At 48.4% G+C, this 25,362-nt stretch overlaps 1 protein-coding gene and 1 non-coding gene across 2 annotated transcripts in view; one reads left to right on the top strand and one right to left on the bottom strand.

The window, feature by feature from the left end:
- The window catches only part of LOC125532807 (probable metal-nicotianamine transporter YSL3), a 104,890-nt gene that overhangs the window by 62,889 nt on the left and 16,639 nt on the right, over window positions 1-25,362 (bottom strand). The window contains exon 2 of the mRNA XM_048696712.1: window positions 10,091-10,257. Within this exon, the coding sequence (XP_048552669.1) occupies window positions 10,091-10,257 (167 nt within the window). The remainder of the gene's footprint in view (window positions 1-10,090; window positions 10,258-25,362) is intronic.
- TRNAC-GCA lies at window positions 3,443-3,513 on the top strand. Its single transcript has one exon. It is a non-coding gene; the product is annotated as a tRNA-Cys (tRNA).

The following is a 25,362-nucleotide window of genomic DNA, read 5'->3' on the forward strand; positions in this document are numbered from 1 at the left end:
GGGGGTTCCATGTCGAGCCCCTGTGGCCCGCGCCTCCAGTGGAAGAGGAGGTGCTTGGCGTGGGAAGCCCCCCGCCTAGCAGGGTGATCCCGCCTGCTAAAGCCTCGGGAGGGTGCCTAGGCAGGCCTCCTGGAGGGGACTCGGAGGAGGCCCCAGCGAGCCATGAGGACGTAGTAGCAGCCGTCTCAAAGGAAAGCTAAGGAAGAGGCGGTGGGTCCCTAGAGACGAGTAAGGCTCCTTGCCCTGCGCGCTCTTTGTGTCCACAACTTCGTCTTGCTTGGCTTGGCCTGACCCCTAGTTATGTAGGAGGGGCTCTGCACCGAAGAAGAAGGAGGGAACCTAGGACAAGGATGCCGCAGGGCCGACCGGGGCCTAATAGGCACCGGGGGCGGTGGATACACCAACGCCCCCGCCGAGCCCCGTGGAGCGTGGCAGAGTCACCGAGGAGGAACCTGTTGAATTCTCCTAGCCGCCCGAGGAACTCCTTCCTCCTACTGGAGGAGGGGTACCTTTGAAAGGGGTCTGCACAGAGGGTAGGTAGGCACTAGTGCGGCGGCCACCATAGGCTCTGAATGATCACCAGAGCGCCATGAGCTGGAGGCGGCCGCGCCCAGCCCTCCCCGCTTGGCCGAACCATTGGCAGGTGCGGAAGTTGAGGCGGAGCTCGAGGTGGATCCTGGCCGCCCATAGGGGAACGAGCCCCCCTCGGGTGGAGACCTGGACAGGTCTGATGATGTTGCAGCCCTTGGGTCCTCGGAGCCAACAAGCGAAAATATATAATAGAACGCCTGCACCCAGGCCTTTCCTATCTAGCCATCCATTCTGCACTTCGCGATTCGTGCAAACACATTTCTCTTTTTTGTTTCTCTCGCATAAAACATGTTTTGAAGTTCAAACCTTTGCAGCATGGCAAAGCATTCTATCTAGAATCTAGGATAAATCTTTCAGATTTTTTGGTCAAAAATAAAATCTAAAAGATTTATCCTAGATTCTAGATAGAAAGCTTTGCCACGCTGCAAAGGTTTGAACTTCAAAACATGTTTTATGCGAGAGAAACAAAAAAGAGAAAATTTCAGATAAAAAGTTAGTTGTGTTGCACAGATCTTAAAGCAATATTGGATAGCTAGGATAGCAAGGCCCGGGTGACCGCCCCTTGTGGAAGGACCGGACGTGCCCTGGGCCTTGTTCCTGGTGAGCTACAGGTCCTACTGTGAAGCGGGACTCTGCGCCATGCCCAGTCAGCCTCCGCTTCCTAGAGGCCGACCTCAAGGCCGAGGAAGAGAGCCTCCGCCTGGAGCGGGAGCGCCTCGCAGAAGGCTGGCGGCAACTAGACGTGGCCGTCAAACTGAGCCGCCGCCAAGCCGACGCAGCAAGGAGGGAAAGTGAGGAGGTCGCTCGTAAGACCCGAGAGCTTCTTGGCAGGGCGATCCATGATGCGGAAGAGGCTGCCTAATGCCTGGAGGAGGTGTCAGCGGAGGACGACTTCACAGAACGCGCTGCGGCTCAGAGGCTCGACCCTCTTCCCACAAGGGGCAGTCGCCTGATGCGAGAGCAAGGCGGCGGTCCTCGAGTTCGACATGGAGGTCCGGGAGCATCAACTTCTACGGACAACCATCGAGCAGGAGAGGGAGTGAGAGCAGTTGGTTGGAGAACATGTACGACACCATGGCGGCTCGAAGAGAACGCTGCGAAGTACAAAGTGGAGATCGACAAGCAGACCAAGGATGAGATCACGCGAAAGGCCAAGGCCCTCGTCGACACCTATTCCAAGAACATGCAGAAGCAGGAGGACCGCTTCACAAAGAGCCATGGGGAGCTCAACACCGAAATTGCAAAGCTCAAGCAAGAGCTCGCGGCATCGTAGACCGAGAGGCGGAGGGTGAGGGGCTCCATGCCACAACCCGCAAGGAGTTGAAAGACCTCCAGACTCAAGTGGGTGAGGTTAGTGACGAGGCACAGAGGGTCCGCGACGAGACTACTCGGAGGCACGGGGAGGAACTCCAATGCTCCAAGATGTTCCGCGAGCTCAGCGAGCGCGCCTGCAACATCATGGCCTCTTTTTCGGTTGAGGGGGCGGAGAACCCTTTGGAAACCGATGACGCCAACAACATAGACTTCCTCACAATGCTAGTGGAGCGGTTGGAGGCGAGCTTCGCCCGGTGGGATGAGATCCGCAACGCTCAGTGCCGCGACTTTCTGCGCCACGCGTCGACCCCCATCTTCAGTAATCTGTTGTGCATCGATGGGGACTTGGACTTCGACCAGGTGCTATCTCTCATCCACGAGGAGCTTCGATTCGAGGCGAGCTCGCAAGGGAATTGGAGGACCATGTGGCAAGTCGACTGGAGCGGTTCGCACCTATCAGCGAAGGGTCGGGCGAAGACGACAACACCGTCGCCGATGATGCTGACAGTGGCTCTGCTGCTTGAGCCCCCTTGCTCTCCTTCCTGTAATAGAGTAGATGCGGCCCCATGGGGGCATGAAGGGATTTGCATGACACTTTTGCTCTAAGTAGTCGATGCTTAATGTGTGTTTTAATTTTCCTCCCAAGGCCTTTACCTCCCTTTTTACATCTCTTGTGCCCTATGTCACTAGGACCCAGCCCCTGAGGCGGGCAACAACTATCGCTGGTGTGCCTGGAGCGTGCGCTTAGCAAGGCTAGAGGGTGTAGGAGTCTTACGACTAGTAGGAGTCCCTGAGGCGTGATGCTGAGGGTACACCCTTGACGCGCAGGTGGCTCGTGCCAGGGAAGTCGGGATGGCACAAGAGAGAAATGAGCGGGAGAGAACCCGAGGGGTGCTTTAGACTTAGCTCCTTTGAGGCGTGCAGCTTGGAGCGAATCCCTTGCATGGCGCGGCTCATGAGGTGCATCCCCTCGTGAAACTTTCTTCCCATAGGGTGCCGCTCGCGAGGCCTCCAGAATGGGGCTCCAGAGGCCTTTGATATCTTACACCAGGGGAATTGCAAAGTTTTCGCGAGTAGTGCAGCAGGGCACGCTCGCGAGGTCGCATGTGGGTGTTACGCGAGGAGACAGAAGCACCAACGACTTGCTGAGGTGAATTACACGTGAGCAGGTCCACGAGCCAGAGCTCTATCGCTTAGATTTTGTAGTGCTACTAGGACTAACCCAAGCACAAACACCGTCCCCAGCCCCCGCTCGCATGACAGACATGCGGGAGATTACGAGTGCGCTAATACTCCCTAACCCCAGGGGAAGTCGAATCCCCGCTGCCTCCTTGAAAGAGAGATGCCCTGAACCAGTAGATGATAGGGGCATCACTAGACGATAGGGCCATATATAGCCGCTCGTGATTATACTATAATCATAGTATGAGCAGTTTTTTGGAATTGTAAATATACTCGAAAAGTATAAATAGATCCAAAGCAAAGAGTTTTTCCAACTTTTTTGTTGTTGTTTTCTAGATTTTTGATCGGATTTTTTGGCGGCATGGCCAAGCGGTAAGGCAGGGGACTGCAAATCCTTTATCCCCAGTTCAAATCTGGGTGCCGCCTAATTAATAAAATACTTAGGTTTTTTTATAGTGCTGATCGAATTCGATAAATTTTTACTTCGCATAAGTTCGGGCAAGAGAGTAACTGGGCCTGCCGATACTGGGTTTAGAGAAACCATACCATAGTTCTATCCTACCTAGGCACACTCAGCTGCAAGCACATAGGACTTTGAAGGAAATAGGCTTTACTAATGCAGGAAGGAGGTCATAACATAACAGAAAGATACATGTTGTCGTGTTTGACATGGGTCAGCTTGAGGATCTAACGGATGTGGGGCCCTCGGGTAAGTAGGCCGCCAGCGCTGAGCATGGGCACCCGCCAGCACTGAGCATGGGGCATCCACCAGCGTTGAGCATGGGGCATCCACTAGCGCTGAGCATGGGGCTTCCACGAGAGTGAGAAGGAGCTCCCGCGTGCCGATGGAAGCACTGGTAGAGTGAGCCCCGAAGCGCGTACAACTCCATATCGCTCGTATCTAAGGGGACATGGACAGAACTTACCGTGATGGTGGGTGTTCCATGTGTTATGTACTAGAACACTGTCCTCTATCACAAGTGGGGCCACGGTGGGTCGGGGAGTGGGTGTTAACCACTATGATGCAGGGCTCCAGGCTCATGCGCATCAGCCTTGCGAAGGTGGTTGCGGCACCCTCCGGGCCGGGAGGCATCCGCATGAGTCGGGACGAGCCCGCGATCTGGTTGATCCACGGAGGAGGGAAGGGACTCGCGGGGTGAGCCTGGTTGAGGATGACAAAGTTGACGCACATGCGCCCGCTGCTGCGCGGCTTGGTGACAGGGCTGGGGCTGATGATCCACTTAGTGTGCTTTGCTTGTTGACCTCCTGGGTGACGATTTCCTGCTTCTCGGGCACCTCATACCTGTCCTTGTGCTTGACAGGCCATGCGCTTTAGCATACGACTAAGTGGTGCTCGAACACCTCCCTCGGTAGACCAGGCATGCCTGATGTTGTCCAAGCCAACGCATGAGGGCTTGCCCGGAGGAAGGTGACGAGCAAGCCTTTCTATTTGGGGGAAGGCCCTCCACGGATGGCGAGGGAGGGGGCTGCTTTGCCTCCATGTAGCGACGCCTTCTCGGACTTGGCCCACTCTTGACAGAGCAGGGGCTTCTTCTTCGTGGTCGCCTCCTTGGCAGGCCCGGGTACGTCCTCATCGGTTGTGTACATAGTGGAGGTAGCCATGTAGGCATGCTCGAGGGTGTGCATCGCATCCTTCTTGTCGTAGTGGACCGTGAGTGTACCACTGGAGCTGGGCATCTTGACGAGGCCGTAGGCATGGTGGGTCACGACCATCAATTTCGAGAGCGCCGGGTAGCCAAGATGGAACTTTAGGGCAGGCTGATGTGAGCCACATCAAAGATGATGAACTCCATACAGTAATTCTTGCGGATGCCGAAGGTGATGGGAAGGCGCACCTGCCCGAGGGGGACAATGGAGTCATCGGGGACACTCGAGAAGGGCCTCATGCGCAGCAGGCACTCGTAGGGCACTTGTAGCGTCTCAGAGGTCTCCACAGAGAGTGCATTGAGTCCTCAACCACCATCAATGAGCATGTTGGTGACGGCCACATTGCTGATGGTAGGCGTACACAACAGGGGAACGGGACCCATGGCCTTCGTGGACATGGGGTGGTTGCTGGCGTCAAAGGTGATGGGGAACTCACACCATTTGAGGCGGCTAGCGGACTTGAGTGCCGGGAGGGCCGCGTTCACTTCCCGAGAGAAGTTCTTGAAGTGGCGGTTGGATGGGAGGGGCTGGGCCCCGCCGAGAATGCAGGCGACCTTGCGGGGCTCTTGGTAGCCCCCAGCATTCTCAGCGGGAGGGGAGTCATTGGCGCGGGGTGGGGTGGCATTGGCTTGCATGTCAGCTTGCCGCGGCTGGTTCTGCCAGCCCTGGCGGTTGTTGTCGCCGGTGCCATTGTTGTTGTCGCCCCAGCGACCACCTCCTTTGTCGCCACCGTGGTCGTTGCCATGCTCCCTGTGGTTGCCGCAGTGCTTGGTGCGGCCCTCGCGAGGCAGCTTGAGCTCGTGGCAGTCTTTAGTGCTATGGGAGTTCACGTTGTGGTAGGTGTAGAAAGGACGGTCGTCCTTCTTGGTCTCGCCGCGGATGAAGCCGTGCTTGTATTCTGGCTCTGCCGTGAGGACGGCGGGGCCCTTGCACATGGCATCCTTTCCCTTGGCCTACGTCACGCCAGGCTTAGCGCTAGGGTCACCGTAGAGGAAAAGGCGTCCTTTTTAGGCCTTTGCGCAACGATCGACGAGGACGAACAGCTCTGCTGCGGAGTCGAGCTTGTCCCAGACGGAGAGCTTCTCGCATACCTTCACAGCCATGAAGCCATTGGTGAAGGCTAAGACTATCACGGCATCGGAAGCCTTCGGGAACCTGTTGCACACCTGATTGAAGTGCTGGACAAACTTGCGCAGGGGTTCACCAGGGCGCTGGCGCACGGCCCGCATGATGTTGTTGGTTATGAACTACTTTCACAAGTCCTCCCATGAAGAGATGGATGCCTCGGGGAGGTTCATGATCCACGTGCGTGCGACATCCTTGAGGGCCATGGGAAACCAATTCCCCATAACCCGGTCGTCCCACTTCGCGGCCTAGATGCTAATGTTCTAAAGCAGGAGGAACTCCGTGGGTTGGTGCTGCCGTCGTAGCGATCAGGGAGCTCTGGCCTGAACTTGTCAGGCCACACCAAACAGTGCAACCCGAGGGCGAGGGTCAGGTATCCCCCCGGGGGTGACGACGCCTCTGTCAAGGGCCGTGCGGTTCTAGCGCCCAGCCATGGCAACTTCATGGAGGATGTGGTCCTGACGGTTGCGCGCCTTCTCAAGGATCACATGCGTGTGCGGGGGCGTGTGGCGAATGATGTGGCAGCTATCACCATCGCCGGCCGACGCAGACGACCCGTGAGACAGCTCTGGAGGGCGCGCCGCAAGACGCTTCTCAGACACGTTGCAGGGCAGGGAAGGAGGAGGAGGCACATCTTGCCCAGGCCAATCGTTGCAGGTTTGGCGGAGCAGGCAGGGAGCGGGAGGGCACCTGGCCATCATGCACGGCGTCGACGAGCTCGGTGAGGTCCCTGAGCCAGGCCTCGTAGTTGTCCTCGGTGGGGCGATAGCGCAGCAGCTACTATGCCATGAGCAGCGCGACCTGCGGAGCGAGAGGGTTGCGACGCGCGAGCGAGGAGGCGGTGGAGGAGCGGCCACACGCCTGCTCATTCGCTGACGAGTGGACGGTGGAGGCAACTCGCTCCTCAATGGGCCCAGTGGTGGTGCGAGGGCGCCTCCCAGGGGCACCTCGGGCAGCTGGCGGCGCATGGACCCTGGTGGCAGCTCGGTGCGTGACGCGCTCCCGGCGAGCGGCTGCTTCGTCCATGTGGGCGTTGACATCGAGGTCGAAGGTGCGAAGACGACAACGCCCCCTACCTGGCGCGCCAAATATCGGAGTCATAGTGCTGGTGTAATACCCTACTCCTACATATGTTGAATTTCTCTGTAATGGAGAGCTTGTGCCTCGAGGTACACGAGAGGTGGGGAGAATGGCTCGATCCCTTAACATGGGGGCGGCCCTACCCCTTTTGTAGTGCCTTGATCCTCTTCCCAAAAATATGAGTGGGAAAGGGTAGCCATAGGGCGGAAATACAAAGGTGGATAGGATCCCAGTCTTATCCTGACTAAAGGCGGTTTCTGCCTGATAAAGTAGTCTTCATGACACACTGGTGGGCTCGGCAATGACCTCTACCCTAGCATGCCAATCTGCCCTGATCTTCTTTCACCAAAGAGGAAATGCTTTGGGACTTTTTTGGGCGAGACACGCACTGCTGCTCCCTTATCACCAGAATAGAAATTGGGCTTGGTCATGCCACGTCGTCCTTGTCCTGATAGCGGGACGTCATCCACGGGACGGGCGTGGAGCCCCGCGGCTGGCATCATACGACCTTCCTCGTGAGGCAGCCGAGTGCTTCGTGGCCTCTACAGAGCTCTGCCTGTCACCAAGGGGGCCTCGCGAGGTGGGTCCATACGGAGAAGTGAAAGCAGGCAACCTGTCATGGGCCTGCCCAAGTGTCATCCATTGGGCTAGAGGCAGACGGGTCGTGGTACCCTGGTTTCCACTAGGCCGACAACGCCTATTGGTGCCTCATCTCTGTTTGCATGAATTTCTCGACCTAGCTAGATGATGGATGATGAGGATTCGATCATGCATATGGTCCACGATTACAGCGGCTATGAAAATGACAAGTGGATGATTTCCAACCATAGGTGGACACCCAGCTGATGCATGCTCGGATGTCGAACGACCAACGATCGCAGGTCCAACCATCACAGACCTAGCCAACATAGACAAAACATCACAGCAGAGACCACCTGGAAGGTGATCTTGATGACATGTGGGCAGTGGGTGCAGATCCAAAGAAGAAGAAAAGGAAAAAACTTAAAAATGAATGAGGATTAATGTTTGGTTGATGCATGGTTGCCCACAAGAAATGATCTAATCATGGCACAGAGCAAAGGGAACTACCATTCAGAAAATAGTGCATGATTCATTCAATTATCACAAGCACTTTGATCTGTATCAACGATGATGTTCCGTGAGTGTAAGTCAAAGTCACCACTAATCAATGGTACACCATTCAAGAGGCCACATGCAACTATTGTGGCTATTACAAACAGTTGCAAGTCCGATGGCTAAGTGGTGCGACATTCCAATAGAACATAAGTTTTTTTGCTCTGTGTGTTAGGTATTTGGTCTGATATGCTCTATGTTTAGTCATTTGGCCAAATATGTAAGTAGTTCATCATGCATTTTCTTTGTATCCTGGTTGTGCACTCACATTGTTCTTAAATGCAGAGAGAAGCACTTCATATTCATGCATTGTTGGATTAAGTTGAATGTGCACCACAAGTGGCTCAATGTCATGGAAAAATCCATTAAGACCACTCCCATGTCCAGTGTAGGTGAGGATAGTGAACCAACAAATGGCCTTTGCTCCAGCCAAAATGATGGCTAGGAACCGAGGGAGAAATTCAGAGTTGTAGAAGGACAAGTGCGATGGTGCAACCGCCAATGTGATATAGAGCTTTGAGGAAATCCTAGCAAAAAATAGGAGTACGTCAAGTGCAATGACATGAAGGGGATAAAGAATGCCAAGAGTGTTTACAAGTTCATAGTGGTGCAACAGAAATTGATCAAGCTCAAAGAAAAAAGGTTGAGCTCCCGAATGATTTGGAGGACACCAAGGTGTTGACTATGAGATATTTGACTTGGATCCTGATGTAGTGAAGATCGTGTGAGCCTACCATGCTAGGATGTTGAAGTGCTTGATGGCCGATTTGGAGGAGTCAGATGGCGAGGAGGAGGCGGGCACACAGTGAAGAATTCGGCACAACAACTAGTTTGGGAGGCAAAATGATTGTGTTTTTTTGCACAGACAGCCGGACTGGCAATTTTTCTGCTCGGCTACATGTACAAAACTTTATGAAATCCAGCATTCAATGTGTTTTAGATGTGATTGCATATCTTTGCACTTCATATAAATTGCTACTAATGTACGTATGCAGGACAAATGGAGGATGCTGGATCGGGAGTGGACATTTGAAGTATAGTGTTGGATGACCAGCTTCGCAAGTGCTGAAACTGTCCATACAAGTTTAAGGTGTGTGTTTTGATGTGCGGTGTTGGAGATTCCCTTGGAGTTCTTGTGTGACCCTACCTCATCCTAATATTGGCCAACTATGTAAGGAAACTTGATAGTAGTGGTCGACCTACATGTCGTATTCTGGATGGGCCAGCTAAAGGAATTTACACAAAATATTATTTCTAAGGCCCAATTTTATCCGTACCTACGATTATCTGCAGTTTGTCCATGACTCATTTTTTCTCCTAGTAGGCTCTTCCACTGCTTGACATCATATAAAAAGGACCAAAATTCATATTCACGAGGACTTAAACTCAGATTTAATGATGAGACAGCACATCCAGTCCTATCAAGTGATCAACATAAACAAGAATCTCTTTCATGTTAACTAATACTTTAACTAGAGTTGTTCTTTAAACTACTCTTAATATGACTAGTTTAACGTGCAGACATAGACAATTTTTAGGGAAAGAGTTTTCTTTGAAAACTAACGATCTATGATGGGAAACAACAACAATATACAATACGACAACATGAGTGTAAATATGGTACTCCACATATTTGGTCTATGTAGGGATAAGCTTTTGCAACAATTACACTATTAATATGTAAGGCTTTGTGATACAAAATCACAATAATAAATAAGTACTTTGGAATTTTAATTTAATGGCATCCATTATGTGCTGCATAACATACATATTAATAGAGCAGTTGGTGGCCAATAATTTTTCATCAGGGGACCAAATATGTAGAGCAAAATAACAGAGTGGGTACTTAAATTTATGTTTTCATACAAAAAGGCCATATTCTAGACGCAACCATCCGCACATGATGACCATTGGATAGTGTGAATATTGCACACAAAATGCACAATTAATGATTGAGAATAATCATTTAACATGCGTAATATGAAAGAAGCATTACCTGGTTAAAGGGGACACTAATGAAGATAGACATTAGACCAATCAAGAGTAGGAATAACATCCATCCCCCTGTTGGAAAGTTATCAACAATGTCTCTCGGATCTGACTCTTCACCGAGTGACTTTGCCACAACAGAGGTCATTGATACGATGTACAAGGCACATCCACCTAGAAGAGGGAAAATAAAAAAGAAAATCGTCACTACAAACCGGAACAAAACATGATTTGTTTCGGGAGTCTTTGAGTGGTTTAGAAGTACTATACATGCTCGAAAATTAATACTCATGTAAACATACAATAGAAAAGCTTAGTTCGGTTACCAAATTTGCAATCCTACCTTGTTATATATCCCAAAAATGCAACCAATGTTTGTCTTGGATATTACATGGGTGTATGAGTTCGGATGACTAGAGTTAGAATACAAGTATGTGCAGATAAATTTACAAATGAAATAAAATAAAATAAAATCTAGTTTGACCCATGTACCAATATTGTAGCATGCAGAGGTTCCGGTAGCCCCCCATGACCCACCCACCAATGTTACCTATTTTGTGCCCCCTTCTAAAACCTATGCCTCCATGTAGTTAGTTAGTGCTTTAGCTACCAAATTAGCAAAGCTTAGCTATAATCCTCTAGCTTCTATGCACTACCTCCAACCTCGTAGCACATACAGTAATATTACCATTAGCTCAGAAATGATTCGTCAAATGAAAGATAGGGTAATGCCCTCCACTAAAGGAGCTGCCATATATTCATAGGCCTTAACTTAATTAAGGTTTTAATCATCATGTACTTTTGCATGCATGAAAACATTCTACAAAATGGCAATATACATATGGTCAACCAAACGACTACACACAAAGGCATAGTACCTGTTAGTGGTGATAAATAAACCACTAGCGAGTACCTAACCCCTGAATGGACATACACCCCAGAATCAACCACCTTACACTACTACCTACTTGCAACGATACCCACTAGGGGTCCTTGTCAGCACAAGATCATGAATAGAGGATGTGCATGTACACATGATGCCATAACATTTGTAAACCTGACAGAGATGTTGACCTTAAAAAAGTAGCATATGACACAATGGCCATCCTAGACGCGATGAATAAGCACAAACTCAACCTCATCATATGGCCTAGGAGGTTTCCATGGTGTGTCATGCTCCCCTAGCTTTTCCAGGCGGCGATGTGGTGGAGGAGAGTCGGAACTAGGCAAAATTGGGGATTTGGTACGGTTGGAGTGCCTCGATAAGAGGAGTTAGAAGTGGTGGAGAGCTTGGGTTAAAGACACCGAATTTAGTGCTCAATGAGCATGAGGATGTTGGATAATGTTTTAGTTGAATACTGCCATATAGCCCCTCAATAGCACTCTCCTCCATGTAACACTTGTCAATGCATAGTATCGCCGATGATGGTGCTTGCGAAGATTAGATGGAGAAGGGAGGCTTGGTAAAGAGAATAAGGTGCATCCACCATTGGTTAGGAGAAAATGAATGAGGGGAGGGGGCAATGAGTGGAATTATTTCTCAGAGGGCTTTTTATATGGGAGATAGTCTAAATCTAGTGGGCTTTTCTCTAGTGGGCTAGCTTATTGCCGCTCACATACCAAATTTCGCCCTTCACTAGTGTGCATCACCCTAGTAATGAGTAAAATTGGACCTACCAGTACCAACAAGATGTTAGAGTTTGATATATCACCAGTCACAGACAAGAAATTAGGTCCATTAGTTGTAAGTTTTTGGTGAAAACTCAGTGATGTGTAGAAGTCACCACCGGGGACATAATTTTCTGCATGTTATGGTTGTTGGTACCATTGATAGGTCATATATTCCAATAACTAAATCAGGGAAGAGTGTTTTTGCTGATGTTGGTGTATTACTTGTAGGAGATGAAAGTAAGAGATAATCTATTCTATAAAATAATTTCTCTTCTCTATATGAAATAGATTGCATAGGTAAGACCATCTTGTCAACTATCATACAATCACGTATATTAAACTCCATAGTCACCCCAATCATATCATGTACAACGCTACACTAGCAAGGACTACAAAGTCTACACATTCGTCACCTCTTAATTTGTTCACTTCTAGGCGTATTTTAGGTATAACCTCTTGCCAATGATGTGGTATCCTCCACCAGGCAAACCTCATATCAAAATCTCACAGAAACAACCATTGTTGATCGTCTCATGTCTCCCTTCCTAACACACATATATGTGTCATTTTTATTCGTTGCATTACACTAGCAACTAGCTCCAACCTATGAATCGATACATATACAAGAGTAGCAAATTATATTTTCCCAAACCTTGATCTAGTTTTTAACTCTAGTAGCCATGATCCTGCGACAATACAATTTTCATATATTTGAAAAAACAAATAAATTTCTAAGAATGTTAGAAGTGAAAAAGAATTAAGTTGCTTTCAACCCAACTGCCTACGCGGTTGTGTTAGTCCAGTTTTTTCCACTTCATCCAAAATCATGCTTAATGGACTCTAAATCTAGACATTCTAGTTTGGAAAATATGTATTCTTCATGGAGACCATCTCTCCCTGCCACCCTCACTCATATCCTTTAATTCTCTACATCGTATTTATAAGCTCACAACTAACATCTTCCCATAGCTCTATGCTAGATTTAGATTCTAGACTATGCTAATAATGCCACAATCATCTCTATGTTATTTGGTGGTACTGCTACAACCTTAAGCAAATCCTGGATAACTTTGCCCTTGTGTCTGGCCTCATGAAAAAGAATCCAAAGATCCCCCATTTCTTTGGTCGGATGCGAATATGTCTACTTCCATTGTGTCATGGTATAACTTCAACCATAAGGTGTTGATTTCCAAATAAAGTACATTGGCCTATATCTCTTCCTACAAAGGTTGCAAATAATTTTTGTGGAAACAAATTCTACCTGACCATGCATTTTTTCCCACCTTAGTTTGAAAGATAAGTCTCGTCATGTCAGTTTTAAGTTCGTACACATTATATTTCTGCATAACGCTCGAGGTGAATACATGACCTTTTTAATGATTATAATAATATAAGTATATGCTTAATTTGTCATGGTGTCACAACATCTGTAGTGATGAATGCAAGGTCAGTAGGGCCAAAAACATTGGTGGTATTTTAATCCTCTACCACTCGCAAAAAAATCCTCTACCTTGGGAACTTTTTCCCATCTGATGGTTTGATATGAATGGTCCTCGTCGCGCAAGCCCTGGCTAAGTTTGGAAAATTGTATTGATGAGTCAAATTCTTAGCTCTTCTCGACTTGAGTGCTCATGACTATTTGTGATTGATCAAATCCATTTTTTTCATTCCTCTGATCTAGAAATTTCGAAACATAAAGGCTTTATCCCCTCCCATAGTTTCTACTTTTAAAATTCAAGTTGCAAAAGAAAACAACTAAGGTTGCAAAATAGATCTTGGATGCAACACTTCAAGCCTCGACTCTTTTGGCTGAGCACATTTTGCAACTTGATTCAGCAAAATTAGGATGACACCATTCATATTCTATCAACCCAATGGGTTAATTCTATAGGATCGACCAGCGAGGCATGGTTTTTCATGCAGCTCTACCATTTGCAAATTCTTTGCTTGCTAGGACCCTCAAAACATCCTTTGTATGGGTAATAAGATAACAATCAGTTGATTGCCCTGCAAACCTTTATGCATATCGAAGATGACTACCAATACAAGTAGCTAAGCTTCTCTTGTCCAAGTACAAATACCTGAAGCACATCTTAATGGCCATAGTCTTACTGAACAAGAATGGTGACCTCTCTTTTGCCCCTAGCTATGTCTACTCATCGTCACTGAATTAAGAAGCAACTTCACAAGCAACCCTGTAATTTGCTGTGAAGGCCTTCTATCCCTTATGGTTCTCTTCTACTTCAAATTTAGTTTGTTCATTGCATTCTTGCTCATGTCAAATATTAAGGAAGAAGGAAAGGAATGACTCATCAGGGGGCAAAGCAAGTTGCACAAAAAGTTCGCATAGACTATCTTGTTTATGTGATATATACACCACATTACTTCCAACTCCCACATATGGCCTAACTAAGCAAGGGCGCACGCGAGGATCGGTTTGACATTCGAGCTTGGGATTTCCTCCTTAGTTTTTCAACTATTTTCTTCTTTCGGTTCTTGTTGGCCTTTTTGTGTGTGTTTCTCCGGTTTTTATTTTTCTTCTTCCATTTACAATTTTTCTAGTTTGAGAAATATATGAACACTTTTTAAAATGTGAGAGTTTTTTAAGACGAGATTTGTTTAAATACAAAAATATTTTATTTAAAATCTGTAACACTTTAAAAAAAGTATATGAACATATTTGAAAATGTGCGAAAAAATTAAACTAAAAAATTAGTTGAAGTGCATGATGAGTAACAATAATACGCCAAGAACATTTTTTGAATACACGATAAACAAATGTTAAATACCCAATGATTAGTGGTTTAATGTGTGTGTTGTGTGTGTTTTAATACATGATGAGCATTTTTCCAAAATTTAATGAACATCTTAAAATACAAGATTAATATTTTAATACATGACGAGAATTTTCAATGCATGATCATAATTCGTTGAAATACACAATGAATTGTTCTGCTCTAATCATCATTTTTGGCAAGTCCCTAGTGCTTAATCAGTCTGTCGTCAATCTTATTTTTTCCAATAAGAACCTAGTTATTTTCTTAGCGTTTGCATGTACCTGCAGGTTTTATCTCACTTCTTGAAGGCAAAGTATCCCCCCCCCCCTCACACACACACGCATGCACACAAATTCTGCAAACACTCCCACAATTTTCTATTTGCATGTCAATTTACATTTTATTTTGGTGTGGCCGTTGCTTTGTGATCCATCATTCAAAGGGGTAAGCATTGATATTTTTCGTTGGAGAATAACCTAGCGATGATTCAATCATGTCTTTATCAATTGCATGATCTTGTCCTAATTGAAAATAACTAGCCAGCATCGTGTGCACCTTTGATATGAATTCTCTCCTTTTACTGTGTTTATAGTTGCATTTCTCCTTTTTCTGAATATAATATGTTCTACTAGTTGCCTCTTGGGAATTTGACCCGTATGCTTGGACATATACTGTGCATTTGTTATCGGGTGCCTAGTTTTCTCTACTCGTGAGAATAGGAGGTGCTATCTTCTTACTACTAGATATAATTAGTTCACTTATGAGATAATTATGATTTGTTGAGATAATTTGTTTGGCTAGTATGTCGTTGTCGATACTATGTATTAATTTTATTTTCTTCTTTTCCCACCAAGGATTCAACCTTGATAGCAGTGCTAAAATGTGGTGTTTAGTTTAAGACTTTACTGCTCAACTGAAATACCTTTACTCTATTCGGTGTTTCCCTCCCCCTCTTTTCTCCTCATGTCACATAGCCAAGTTAGGTTGTGTGCTATCCTTTTGATCTTGGCATACTATTCTTATACCCAATTGCATATATGGAACATGAATCACATAATTATTTGTGGTACTATAGTGATACCTAACACACTAATCTTTGTTTCTTCCTGCTCCATGTGTATATATCATGTTGATGCTTAGCTTCAGAAGTATTACTAGCAGCCAAGTTGTAATAACGCATATGCCTTTTTATGTTTTTATTCTTTATCATTACCATTCTTTTATCACGAGCAATATAATAGTTTTTCAAATAACCAAAATAGCTGGAATTTTTCTTTCACCAACAATTTGCAATTTAAGGTCTTTTATGTGATTATTCGTATAAATATCTATGTTTACCTACATTTATCATCAGTTTCCTCGTTTTATTTGGAGAAAGTGTTTGTCTGTTTTTTCTGGGTTCTCGTGGACTTTTTCCTCCTGTAAACTACGCGGCTTCTACAAAATACTTGTCACTGTTGATTTCATCAAAACATTTGTATTATGTTTTCACTCTCTCTTCCATCTCGCACTTCATTCTTTATTTGATTTCTTCATTCCACATATGTAGTTACTTTTCATTTTCTTAATACTAAATTTTTCATTGACAAACTTGCACGACACTAGTAGGAGTCCTTATTGGGCTGGAGGGGTAGATCGGACTATCAGTGGTGGTGTTACTAAATGAAAGGACTTCCCGGAACCTTGTAGTGTCATTAACCAAATGTTAGTGTATCGACCTTATTTTTCTAATCCATCTTGTAGTTCGGACGATGAACAGTTTTTCATGGTATTGGCAGCTTCTATGTATTTCTCTGTTATTGGATGATTGTGTATTTGTATCTTTAAGATTTGGAAGTCCATGTGTTAGTGCACCTAATACCAGGACTGGTAAAGGAGGAAGATGGGAGGGTCTTTCTGAAGAAAAACATCATGAAGGCAGAAGGCAAAATAATGAATATTTACATAATGAACATGCCTCATTCTCTGAATTTGTTCTTTTAGTTGTGTTGCTCCTGTCACCTAGGTTGCATTGTGCAATTTTTATCACCGCTGATGTGTTGGTGTGCACTCCATGCATCATTTTCAGTAGTTGCTTGTGTACATTGAATACCTTTTTCCGATATGGGTGCTTTATTACATAAAAAGTTTAAGTATTACTCCCAGCCTCTCAATAACTAAGATGCACACAACCAAACCAAATCCACTCTTAAAAAGGAAACGACAAAATTCAAGTATTCAGACTGTATGATGTCTACTCAATGGGAGGGCCAATCCTAAGATCATGCTACCATCCATGTCAGGTAAAAGTATCCCTCCCCGTGTTCTCCAAGCATGTACACACCTGTATAAATAGGTCCCGATTCTCCACACAATGTAGAGATGACCATAAATGGAGTGTACCGGTCCATTGAATACCTCAACTATTTACACTGGTTCAGAATCTTTGTTGTCCACTACGTTTTTAATTTATAGAAGTTTGACATGAATTTGTATTTTTTTAGCATAAGAAATTTGAAGTTAGCCCCAAACCAGTTTTTTTGTCATAACAAACTCGGTTTTTATCTTTATCTTTGTCATATTTTGCATTGGAGATGGGTGGAGGCTCCACAAAACCATAAGATAGGAGTACACACGATGGTCACATTTACTTCCAAGGCTGGCTAGAAGAGGTTGTGCTGAAAAGTTATCTTGAGATGCCATGGATGTTTTATTTTTTTCCAAAAAGGATGATTACCCAGCTTGTGCATCAAGCGATGCACACAACCATTTATTAGATAGTCTCAAGTCTCAAAGTATGAATAATATCTCACCGCGGATGTGCCGCTTGCTTTCTGGTTTTCACTTCAATGACCTATACAACTACATCAGTATCCATACATATGACCTTCTTTAGTTGGTGTTGGTATGTGGGACTATTTTCAATCATATATAAGTCTTTTTTGGTTCAAGAATATATGTTCTTTCAACAATTCATTTTATTTTTCCAGTCTATGTCAACCGTGTGTATTTTTCTTGTAATTTATGACCATGATAAGAAGTTAGCATTCTAGTCCACCCATCTATGTGTGAACAAGCCTAAGTGTCGATATTGCTTCCTTTCCAAGGGTGGCAATAACAAAAGGGGGGCTGGAGTCGTCCCCTCAGTTTTTTGTAAAACACAATGTTGATGTATCCTTTGACCATGATCAACTTGGGGGTACAGTCGGGGCAGTCCTGAGGGATGATAAAGGCAAATTCATTGCATGCCTGAATGGGAAGATAGAATGATGCCCATATGTGTTAAAGTTGAAGCTTTGGCACTCAAATTTGAGTTTTCTCTTGTGCAAAGGGTGGGGTGTAATCGTCTTGTCATTAACTCGGATAACCTGAAGGTCATCGACACCTTGAAGAGTAGAGGATATTCTACAGGCACGGCGGTGGCGGTTTTTGATGACTATTATCATTTTGCCTATGATTTTCCTATGTCTAGGTTTGAAGATTGCAATGTAGAAGCTAATAAGGTAGCACATGAACTGGTTAGGTTGGCTAGATTTTCTTCGACTTTAGATTGGCTTGAGGAACCTCTGTATTAAATTGTAACCCTCTCATCCCACTGGCTCTGACTGAAAAGAGTTCGGGCACCCCTTTCTATGATGTCTGCTCCAATGTGCCACACTGGCCCTAGCTCCCAATCCATATCTGGTATTGTGGATGTTCCCCATCTCCTATCCCAGCCGCTGTGGTGCCCATGAGAAAGAAGAATAAATGTTCAGTTAAGAAGTATTCAGCCAAGAGCAGGGCCTCATCTGGCTCCAAGCACTTGATGGCTAGTCTCCACAGTTGGCTTGATGATCACTTTGGAATGACAACAGGGTCTGCTTCTGCTGGGGCAGCGCCTTTGCTCGCGGCGTGTTCGATTCCTCCCTGGTCTCCTGTCTCCACTACACGCAATGGCCGCAAGGTCCGAGATAGCGGGGAACTAGTGGCTACGCGTGCGGCTAGGCTAGTGGTGGCCAAGGATCTTCCTCGCCCAGGTACTGCATCCCCCTCCTTGCACTCTCCTATTCGGTTGGTTCTTCCATATTTACCTAATAGTCACTTGGTGAGTGTGTTAGCGGATGTTGGGGTATCTTTTGGTCCTCATGTTGGGTCTCCCTGCACCCTCCTTTCTTTCGTGTGTGCTAATCAAGTTGCCCAAGGTGCTATTTCTAAAGCAAAGGAGGTGGCGGCTTGGAAGTGACCATCTCCCTCCTTATAGGGTGTAGGCCCATTGGATGCTAGTAGGGGCCATCCTTCTCCGGCTCCTGCCAAACTGGTGCATCTCAAGCATCCAAAATCATGTGTTGCCCCGTGTAGGTCAAGTCTTCACATTAAGATTCTTTCTTTCAAATGAGGTCTTTGTTCTGCAATATTAGGGATTTCGACGCTAGGGGGCACCGGGATTAGATTCATAATTTGGTTAGGGTGATGAGGTGGATTTGGCATGCCTAATCAAAACGTTTAAAGCTTCATTTTCTAAAAATGAATTATCTTCCATAGCTTGGGCTGACATATTTTATTGGAAATGGTTTCCAACTTCCGGGCATTCGGGAGGAATCCTTATTGGGGAGAAACAAGATGTTTTTTGATTTTATGGCTTTTGATCAAGGATTTTTTTGGCCTAGCATGGCGCTGATGCACAAGCAGTTGAACATGCTTTGGGAGGTTATTGTCATTTACGGTATGGATGGTCACTCGATTTGTTCTCTATTTATTGATGAGCTCTCCACTAAGATTGAGTCATGTTCCCTTCAGCTCTCGATTGGAGGCGACTTTAATCTCCTGAGATCACCTACTAATAAGAGCAACAATAACTTCTCATGGCCTCTTGCTGATTCAATTAATGAGTTTATCCTTTATTGTGCTCTTCGTGAGATCTCGTAGGTGGGCGCTCGCTTGACTTGGTCTAATCATCAGCCCTTACCCGTCTATAATTTTTTATTGTTCCATACTATTATATTATCATTCTTGGATGTTTTACATTCATTTTATAGCAAGTTTATATCAATTATTGGGACTAGCCTATTGCCATAGTGCCATGTACAAGTTGTTATTTTTTTTTGTTTTTACTTCATACAATATCAGTACCAAACAAAGTCCAAATGCCACGAAACTTTTTGGAGATTTTTTCTATCCAGAAGAAAGCTTGGGAGCCAAGATGTACCTCAGGCAAGGCCCGTGTGGCCCACAACCCACAAGCGAGTGCGTCCTAATGGGTGGTGGTGCCCACGGGACTCCTTTCCACCGCCTCTCAGCTCTATAAATACTGAAATATTCCAGAAACCCTAGGGGATTTGATGATAGAAAATTCCAGCTGCGGCAATTTCTAGAGCCACGAGATCCAATCTAGAGCCCTATTTTGGCACCCTCTCGGAGGGTAACACGATCATGGAGGGTTTCATCATCCTCATTGGTGCTCCTCTGATGATGCATGAGTAGTTCACCATAGACCTACGGGTCCATAGGCAGTTGCTAGATGGCTTTTTGATTCTCAATATAGTGTTTTCCTCGATGTTCTTGGAGATCTATTTGATGTAATGACTTTTTTGCGATGTGTTTGTTGGGATCCAATGAATTGTGAGTTTATGATCAGATCTTTCTATGAATACTATATGAGTCTTCTTTGATCTCTTATATGCATGATTGTTATAGCCTCGTATTTCTTCTCTGAAACTTTGGTTTGGTATGGCCAACTAGATTGCTTTTTCTTGCAATGGGAAGAGGTGCTTTGTGTTGGGTTCAATCTTGTTGTGTCCTCACCCAGTGACAGAAGGGGTAGCGAGGCACACATGTATCGTTGCTATTAAGGATAAAAAGATGGGTTCTATTCCTACATGAATAGATCTTGTCTACATCATGTCATCATTCATACTGCATTACCCCGTTTCTCCATGAACTTAATACAGTAGATTCATGTTGGATAGCGGTTGATGTGTGGAGTAGATGCAGGCAGGAGTCAGTCTACTAATCTTGGATGTGATGCCTATATACATGATCATTGCCTTGGATATCGTCATAATTATTTGCTATTCTATCAATTGCCCAACAGCAATTTGTTTACCCACCATATGCTATTTTCTCGAGAGAAGCCACTAGTGAAATCTACAACCCTCGGGTCTATCTTTTATCATATAGTTTTCAGATCTATTATTCCGAAAATAAATTTCTGCACTTTTATTTATTTATTTATTTATTTTGTGTTTTTGCAAGATCTATTTATCAAATCTAATAAAATTTTCTCTGTCTCAATACTGAGGAGGGATTGACAACCCCTCTTATGCGTTGGGTTGCAAGTATTTGGTCTTTGTGCGTAGGTGTTGTTTACATAGTGTTAATTGGTTCTCTGTTGGTGGGAACGACACCTATGGGGCACTGGGATCCCTTCTACGGTAGGCGAGTGTGGGGTTGTGAGAAGAGCGGGTCTGACAGGAAGCACACGGATCGTTTACCCAGGTTTGGGCCGCGAAGATGCATAATACCCTAGTTCTGCTTTGGTGGATGTATTTGAGTGTGTTCTTGTGTTCTTGAGCTAGCTCCGAGGTGCAAGTTGCCCAAAAGAGCCAAATCCCTCCCCTGGTCGCCTCGGGCCTCCTTTTATAGGCAAAATGGGGTCGCCACAGTGGCACACAGGAGGTGGAAAGGTCTACTGTCCATGAGCCTATCCTCTGGGATAGTCGGACAAACGCATTAAATGTGCTGCCAACATGCCCCCTTGCTTTATTGGGGACGCCAGGGAAGGAAAACCCAGCTGTCGCCGCCTTGTCTGGCCTTGACACGCGTCCGAGCTGACAGGGTGTCGTGGCGCCACGTTGGCTGGCTGCTGGGCTGGCACGGTGGTGGAGCCTTCAGGAAGACTTGCATGCCACCACGCAGGAGCTTGCTGGGTTGGTGTAGAAGCCGCATGTCGCCAAGCAGGTGCTTGCTCAACTGGTTGAGCTGGCAGCTGCACAGGGACGGCGGTGGAGTCTTGGCTGGCGCAGGCCTAGCAGTGGCCCTGCTGATGCCCTCAGCAAGGGTCTTGCAGGGGGCCCGGCAAGGGTCTTACCGTGGCGTGGCTGTCATCCCCTGCAAGAGTCTTGCCGGGGGTCTTGCGTATTTCCTCGGCTAGGATCCTCCCGAGGGTCACCGTCTTCAGGTCCTCATCTAAACTCATATGTCTATGATCTTGACGAAGATTTGCATGCCACCACAGAGGCGCCTCCTGAGCCCTGGCTCCAATTTACTTGATTGGGTTGGAGCCTGTGGGCTCAAGGGTGGCTCGCTCTGCTGGTGTTGGGCAAGTTGCCCTAACAAGGGCCTTGCCGGGGCTGCGGAGGTTGCCTCGGCAAGGATCTTGCCAAGGTAGTCCACCTCGCCCTCTTGCCCTCCCGCGCTTCTGGTCCTGGCGTCGCCTTGGTTGTCTTGTGCTTCGGCTTCTCTTAGGCTTCCCTCCTCTGCCCTGCTAAGTGTGGCCGCAACGCGTGGCTCTGACTACTTGTGCACAAGTAAAGGGGTCAAAAGGAGAGCCCCTACTTTTGTACACCGACAGGAGCCCCCAGGCCTGGGCCACGCATAAGCGCGAAGCATTGTTGGGCTCGGCCCAGAACGGTGCACGGGCAGGTGGGGCGGATTTTACCACAGTAACTTCTCGTCCGCTGCGCTTCCCCACGACCCGCATTGAACGCGCGACGTGGAGGGTCTTGCATGACGTGGGGGTCATTAGTGGGGCGGTTCTCGCACGCAGGCCTCACATCTTGGTTAATGGGAGAGGATGCGGCTCGTGCCTTCACAATAAAAGGAGGAATAACCGCGGGCGCGCTGCTCACTTTACCACCCGCCTGCGCCTTTTCCAATCTTGGAACCTCCATCCCTTTCTCCTTCCTTCTCATGCTTCTGCCCCTTCTTGCCGCTGCTGCGTCTTTGCTTTCCTCTGCCCCTCGCCTCTCGCAGCCGCCATGGCCCCCAAAACCAACAAGGGAAAAGGATGGCCAAGGACACCCGAGCGACGGAGCCAGCGGAGAGTGAGTTGGCGGTGCGGCGGACATACCTCGCCTACTTACCCTCGACGGTCGATGTTTTCGAGCTCCGGGACAACTTCAAGCCCCTGTGGGGGTGCAAGACGGGGGGGGGGACGACAGGGCATCCACACACGTGCATCGCCCCTCCAACTGCGCCGAGGCCGCCCCGAATCGGTACCCGTTTTTCGTCGACTACTTCTCTTGCAGCCTCTGCCCCGTTTCTCCGATTTCTTCAATGATGTGATGCACACATTTGGCTTCCACCTTCTGGATTTTACTCCAAATTATGTGTCATGCATAGATCTTTTTGCCCACCTCTGTGAGGGCTTCGCCAGAGTCGTCCCCAACACGGCGCTCTTCCACCATTAATTTTACCCTTGCATCCAAGGGGAGGCGCCATCTCTGGTTGCGTCACCTGGATCCCGAGGTCCAAAGGGACGTACCCAGAGGGTGCCCAGAAGGAGAGGTGGGAAGAATGGCGGGGTTTGTGGTGCTGGATCAAGGAGGACGACCCACAGGAGTGCTGCCAGGTTCGCCTGGCACCGCCAGTTCGCAAGCCCGACTGGGCGACGTCAACGCCCAGGACGACAAGCTCAAGATCGCCATCACCCAGATTCTTTGCCTCACCGAGGCCGGGCTCACCCTTCAAATGATCGGGGCGGATTTCATCCGCCACCGAATCGCTCCGCTGCATAACAAGGGGAGGTCGGCCTTCCAGCTTGACGTGGGCCGCGACGGCAAGCCCGAGAGGTCCGGCAAGGCTGCGAAGGCCGGCAAGGTCGCCAAGGGGCCCTTGTTTGGGTTGCCGGTGGGGGTGGTCCCGCTGAGTAATAACTCACGCAGGAACGACATCATCGCCATGATGCCTGACTGCAACGCGCACAACCCCATCCCAAATTGGGCCGAGCTGCCTTAGGAGCAGGCGCAGGAGTTCTTCGACTGTCTGGAGGAGAAGTACGTCCATGACGAGCCACGGCTCGTCCAGGACACCACCCAGGCGGAGATGGACTACTTCGCTGCCAGGGCGGCGGAGGCGGAGCTCGCCAAGGAGGCCGGCAGTGTCGGTGGTGTGGAGGACAAGGCCGCGGCGGCCGCAGAGGAGAAGGAACTCACCCAGTGGGTGCAGTCCGAAGGGGAGGCCAGCAGCGCCCGCTCGGGGCCCCTCCTGTCGAGGACGACAACGACGAGTCGTCTGAGGAGGAAGTCGAAGCTGTCAAGCTCCCAGCCACGGGGAAAGGGCGAGTCCTGCGACGGGCCAGCTTCGGCGAGCCGGTTTGGCTTGGCAGGGCCGCGCAACCCCGACATTCATAGGAGACGTTCGCGTGCCAAACGAGGGCCACGGTGGCGAAGAAGTTGGTGAAGGCCGCGGTGGTGAAGAAGAAAACATCTGCCTCTTCTTCGTCCAAGTGTTCCCCAACTCTGCCTGCTTCCCCTCCTCCACCTGCTTCCCCTCCTCCCACAGGCGATGACACGGAGGTCTTCTTTGACCTCGGGTCTCTCAGTCCGAGGAGGAACAGGAAGGCAGCAGAAGAGGAGGTGGAGGACGAGTAAGTGTTGTTTCCTTTTGTCATCTCCGGCTCCTCTAACTGTGCTTCTTATCTTGACTTGTTTTCATCTCGGTAGGGATGCGGAGATGCTGGCCGAGAGGGTGAAGAGGGCCAGGTCCACGGCGGGCGGCCATCCCTCGGCGGGCACCTCAAGGGCGGCAATGGTGGTGGTGAGCAGCCCGGATAGCAGCCCCCAGCGTAAGTTCGCCACTCACCCCTCGTCGACGTGTGCCGAGGGTATGGTCCATTGGCGCTGACCTTGCGGAGATCGCAAGAGGAGGACAACAGCAGGAGCAGCTACTGAGGGTCACCCCTAATGCGCCGCCTCCATCGACCACGCCGCCCCAAGGGGCGCCCCCGGCAAGGGCGCCAAGCAACGAGCCGATGCACACGGAGGCGGAGAAGGCAAGCTTGGGCACTGGTGGCCACACCTCGGCGCCTGATATTGGCAGGCAGGGGGCCTATTTTTCCCAGCCCGGCACGGGTAAGCCATTCGCCCTCCATCATTTTTCTTCTTCTTGAATCTTTGTCTTGGCTTCACTTCACCCACCTTTCGATATCCAGATCCTCTCCCGGAGGACCGGGACACCATCATCGAGGATGTCGCCAAGGACGCCGCGACGGAGGCCGAGAAGATCGCCGCCGAGGGCGCCACCAAGGGGCCTGTCGGGGAGCCCAGCAAGGCTACTGCTGAGGAGGCCGGCAAGGGACCTGCCAGGGAGGCCGGCGAGCCCGTTGCTGAGGAGGAGGTGGCTGATGACCAGCCTTCCTCCTTCGCTGCCTCTGGCTCCGGCAGGTACCTGAGGGTGAGCGACGACCTTTTCGTCCACCTCCCAGGGGCGTCAAGCTCCAGGTCGCCCATCGAGGGAGAGGTGTTCAATGAGGAGGTGCTTGCTGCCGCCGGGCTCGAGGTCGTCGACGAGCCAAACGCCGGAGGTGACGGCTCTCAGGAGGAGCGGATTCTCCAGGCCATGGGTGCCAGCTTTCGGAAGCTCAAGGCGCTCCACTCCGCCGGCCTGGACAAGGCCAAGTCCAGGATGGCAATGGTGGACAAGGCGGAGGTGGACCTCAATGGACACGCCGCCGAGGCGCAAACTTGGTTTCGCCAAGCTTGCGAGGAGCTAAAGGCCGCCCAGGGCGAGCTGGCCAGGCACGAGGTGGAACTCACGATGGAGTGGGTCGACGTCGAGAAGGCCCAGGAGACGGCGAAGAACCTGGCCACCGAAGCCGAGGCCGCTCGAGCCCAGCATCAGGCCACGCTGAACTCCTAGGAGGAGGATCTTGCCG

The sequence above is a fragment of the Triticum urartu genome, chromosome 1 (genome assembly GCF_003073215.2).
Source record: "Triticum urartu cultivar G1812 chromosome 1, Tu2.1, whole genome shotgun sequence".
Lineage (NCBI taxonomy): Eukaryota > Viridiplantae > Streptophyta > Magnoliopsida > Poales > Poaceae > Triticum > Triticum urartu.